This window comes from Diabrotica virgifera, chromosome 9, assembly GCF_917563875.1.
Source record: "Diabrotica virgifera virgifera chromosome 9, PGI_DIABVI_V3a".
Lineage (NCBI taxonomy): Eukaryota > Metazoa > Arthropoda > Insecta > Coleoptera > Chrysomelidae > Diabrotica > Diabrotica virgifera.
In genome coordinates, this window is record NC_065451.1 from 79,927,865 (window position 1) to 79,933,011 (window position 5,147).

Below are 5,147 nucleotides of genomic sequence, written 5' to 3' on the forward strand. Positions count from 1 at the left end.
TCCTTGAATTTTGACTCCTTTAGTTTGGGGGTTTCAGTCATTTGGGCCAACTGAGAAAAGTCTACAGTAGTTGGTCGTTCTTTCTTCTGAGGTCGCATGTCAATTGGTTGTCCGCTGTTTTGGTCTAGGCGACTGAGAAAAAAAGTTAATTCTGTTAAGTCTTTAAGTTGAGTCTTTGTTTTTCCGGTTTCCCAGATTTTTGTCTATGGCTGATTCCTTGAGTCAAGCCTTTGCTTGCCATTCCTCCTGGATTCAGCTTGCATTCGCTCCCCTCGGTTTTCGTGGATTGAACCCTTTCTTGCTCATCTGGGACCTTAGATCCCCCTGTGGGGTTTTTGAGATCCGCTTGTTAGGAATTTTTGAGACCTGTTTGTTGCGGGTTTTTGAGACCCGCTTGTTGTGGGTTTTTTCAGACCCGCTTGTTGTGGCTTCTTTTCTGTCACTCTTTTTCGAATGACCGTACGACCATATCTATAGTTGATCGTATACCCCATAGTTTTTAGCTTTTCGGCTGATTGGCTATCTACCGAAAAGTTTAGGATCTCCACGGCTCCACTCATAGACCTATTTATTATTCTCCATGCGTAGGCATGGAGGCTGTTTTGAGTCTCTATTAGGCCTAGAATTTTTTCCGCGGAGTAATATTTACTTCCGTGAAGGTACGTCGTAAAGAGCTCGGTGTGACGAATTTCTTCTCCGTCTACAAGTCTCAGTGTGGCACCCTCCCATAGATGTATCTCTCCAATGTGTGTCTTTAGCCACTGCAAGGTGGCTTTATCAGCGCACATCAGCTAGCCAGCGAGGCCTGTTTTGAGCACTCAGAAAGTTAGGCTTTTTTGATGCTCTAGAATCTTATCTAGGATCAATTCCTTAACGGCCTATAATTGTTCCGTTGTAAGGGATTGACTTGGGAATTCCGAGGGCAGAATTCCCACTTCTATACCTTCAACCATTTGACTGAAGGAGGGTTTTGCAGATTTAGGCGCAGTGCCGCCTTTATCTGGATCACTCCTTGATTTTTTTGCCTGTTGGCCTTCAAGATTGTTCTCTTCGGAACGAACGCTTTTGGGTTCTTTTTCCAGAAATTTCTTTATAGCCTCGACTGCTTTCTTTCGGGCTACTTCCGGAGTCAGCTTTTTCTTTAGAAGGTATTTAAACCTTTTCCTTGCGGCACCACTGAGCTTTATGCTTTCTTTCCTGTGTTCAGAACTTAAGGACTTTAGCTCGTCTCCACTAGTTAGGAGTAGCTCTTCCTCAGTTTTTTCAGGCTTGTTTTCGGCCTGTACATGACGTTCGCCAACCTCCATTTCCGTGTCCGAACTTTGGGAGTCGAATATCACTTCTTTTTCTTTATTATTGGGTTCAATAGGTTCAGTACAAATTCCACGGGAAGCTAGGGAAATAATATGAATTAATATGAACTTTGAATTAATAGCTATAATGTAAAATATTCTATGTCAATTCAAAACTAGATAAGTTGCTCTCTTCTGGCCTTTACTAGAGCAAAATATTTAAATAATTTTTCCGTATTAATTCTATCCAATATTTCATGTTCAATTGACACTCTAGCTAAATTACTTATTGCTTCTGTTGTATACTTGACCTTAAATCATTTTTTATTATTTTTAATTTTGAAAATGACCTTTCACTTTCACGAATTTTGAGACTTGTAAAATTGGTAATATTCGTAGGGCTATAGCACTGTTGGGAAATGCATTCATTAAGTGGTTTGTTAAAAGGTACTGTATTTAATATGATTTGTAGATCCTTTGATTTATCTTCTAAGAAATGTAATTTCAAACATCTCATTGAATAAGTTAATGTCGTCAATACCTGTATCATTTTTAGAATCGTCTTTAAGTTTCAAATATAAATCTTGACTATGTTTAATTAAATCATCTTTGGAGTACTTAAATTTATTGTTACTGAAACAACGAAATTCATCAGTAAATGTTTTTGACTCAAATCTACTCTTTAAGACGTTAATACCTGATCGAGTGTTCTGAAATAAAAGTCTACTTTGTATTTGGTTTTGGTCTCTAATAAAACTTCATCGCTATGTTCATATTTAAATTGTTTTGGTTTTTTCTTGCACGAATTGTTTTTGAGGAAAATTTGTTTCTACATTTAGTTCCTGAGCAATGATATTAGTTTTTTTAAAATTTCCTCAAAGTACTCATCTGTGCGATATTGTATGGATTTATTTATCAATCTATTTAACAAATTAATGCACACTTCGGTATTCAGAGTGGGGCTTTTTGCATTATTTTACTTAAGATATTAATATTTAAATTATCACATCAAATTACAATGTAACACGTAGATTTATATATCTGAATATTTAATGCAAGCGAATGAGACTTGTGAGTTGTGTTACAATCCTATTCCGACGAATTGTTACGGAAAATAAAGATCGATGATTAAACATCATTTGTCACCAAATCCGGGACAGCACTAAACAGTTGTTCTTTAGAAGCACCCCTAGCAATACGCAACTCTTCTACCCTCTCAAGGAAATCTTCTACACTACCTTCGCCAGAATACTTAACATTCCATCTACTAACATCAATACCGTTACCACGCGAATAACAACTTGAACTACTTTGAGGAATAATGTAAGGAACAGCAATATAATTTGAAGGAAGGTTCCCAGGAGGAACTTGAAATGAAGCTAAAGGTGGTACTTGAGTGAAGTTACCAACATTCGGAATAAAGGATTGTGTACCTGAATTATTGTTGTTGACTAATAAAGTTGGCATATTTTGAAATGAAGTTGTGCTTGATGGTAAAGGTTGATTAAAATTTTCTAAGTTAGACACATATGAGTGTGTTCCTTGAAAATTATTTGATGTAGATGTCGACGATGTAAAATTACCCAAACTTGTTTGTAAATTAGTATTGTTCGTAGATGAACTTTGTGTTCCTTGTAGATTACCTGATACAGTAAAGTCATCACGCATTGAAGAAAACTGATCCCCATTCAACCGATCATTAAAACCTAACAAAGAAGTTGACTGAATACCTGGTACCCTAGTAGAGTCATTAACTGCCGTATGTGAGTCAGCAAAATGAACACGGCTACCACGTCTCGACTGTAGATGGAAATCAGATTCACTGTTTTCAGAATAGTCAGCTACCCTATTGGTATGAGAATCAACATTACTCTGTCCTATATCTGTCCTAGGTTGATAAAAATCTTCTGTGGAGTTAACTATACGATCCCTAGGAAACCTTTCTCGAGATCCAGACATACCATCCGCTAAGAATTGCTGAAGTCTATCCATACTAATTCTTAAATTAGAAGTGGCTTCCTCGAGTCGTGCATACTCTCTAGTGGTCGTTTCTCCACGCTCACGTAGTTGAGTACTCTCTAAAACAGGTTGTTCGCCCACAAAACGATTAGTGTCCCTAGGATGAATAGGTGACTCTTCAAAAATTTCTCCTGATCTGTCACATAATGTAGATGGAATAATGCTGTGCACTGGTACATCACTTCGACTACCATATTCTTTAGGTGGAGGAATAATATGAACTGACTGGGGACCATTCCTGGATATCATATCCAATTCAGCACTAATTCTTCGCGATAGAGTGTCAACTGTTGGTCCAGAACTAACATCTACTAAGTCATAAGATATGGTTGACTGTGGTGGAATAATGACTCGTCGAGGTTGGAGGACATCTCTACTTTCAATTTGGTTTGAAGCTGGAATCTCAAACAATGAATCAGCAGTTTGTTGTTGTGAACTGGATGATGTACTTCACTAGTTTCCAATTCCAAGCCTTCAAATTTAAGATTAAGTTCTCCAACTAATCTAACACCTTGCCTTTTCAGTTCTTCCTGCATGTGTTTGTCGAGTCCAGTGCTGCATTGGATTCGAGAAAGTCTACCGTTGGTATGTAAGAGTCGAGAGTAGATCCTGTCAAATTCAATTTGACGATTTTGAAAATTAAATTGCTGAAGATCAACCGAAATTCCATGTAGCTTCGCTCTACAAATGCACAATTCACTTGTTGGATCTTCATTGGTCACACCAGTAGGTGGTGAAGCTTCACCTCTTCTTTCAGCAATAAGTGCTCTTCTTAATCGTGGTCTTTTCTCTTCTACCCTCCCACCGGTCGATAACCCTCTAATCCGTAGCTCATATGTCAGCTCTTCGTTGATAAGACGGTTTGGTTCCATTTTGAAGTATTCCTTTTAACTAAACTTTTGCAGAAGTGCAACCCGACCTCTTTCAAAGGAGAAAAAAACTAACGTCACTAAACTACTATGTAAAACAAAACTAGAGAATCTTAAACAAAAAACCTAAAACTAGAAAAAAAAACTTGAGCTTATACCGTCCCTTAACCTACGTTAAAATCCCAAAGACAAGTATAAGCACCCACTAAGTTATACCACTTAAACTTATAAGATAGTAATGTATCTTAGTGCAAAACTAACCTAACAATTAGCTGTTCCATCAGAACTAATTGTGACTCTTAGTATCAAAACCTTCTGACTACTAAGTACCTATCTATAAATTAACCTACCCAAGTCAAAACAAAGAAATATATACAAATTATTTCACAAAAGAAATAACCAAACAACCTGTCCTCTTAAGGAATGAACGAAACCAATTCCACTTAAAAAATAGAGAAAAATGTTACAAACAAAAATTATTCAATGTTACCTGAGGACAAAAAATTGAGGTGACCTAGCAATGTTTGATAATTTGGAATGGTAAAATTTAATAAAAACTTACTTTAAAGCAAATGTTATCAGTAACCAACACTTATTAAAATGTAATTTAGTAAATGTTAATATGTATAGCACCTTTTCAAATGATAAAATACCTAAAGTAAAAATCAATAAATTAAAATATTTAACTTTAAGGAGTAAAAATATTTATATGCAATCTATATAGGTATGAAAAAAAATATAGGTAAGGTATAATGATCAATTTTTAAGTATTATAAAAAATAAAAGGAAAGTAAATATTGTAAACCAATTCCGTATATATTTAATATAGGTATATGGGTTGTATGCTGTGACAAGTTAGGTAACTATTATATTTAATAGAGAAAGAAAAGAAAGAAAAAAATTAAAAACAGAGTGTTAAAATACTCAAAAATCCCATAGACCTACTTCTACCACGTTGTTTTTCTTC

The 5,147-nt window shown here is 35.8% G+C and overlaps 1 protein-coding gene across 1 annotated transcript; it reads right to left on the reverse strand.

The window, feature by feature from the left end:
- Window positions 1–314: 314 nt before the first annotated feature.
- Window positions 315–788, reverse strand: LOC114342996 (uncharacterized). Its single transcript, XM_028293805.1, has one exon. The coding sequence runs from the start codon at window positions 786–788 to the stop codon at window positions 315–317; it is 474 nt and encodes a 157-aa protein (XP_028149606.1).
- Between the last annotated feature and the right edge of the window lie 4,359 nt (window positions 789–5,147).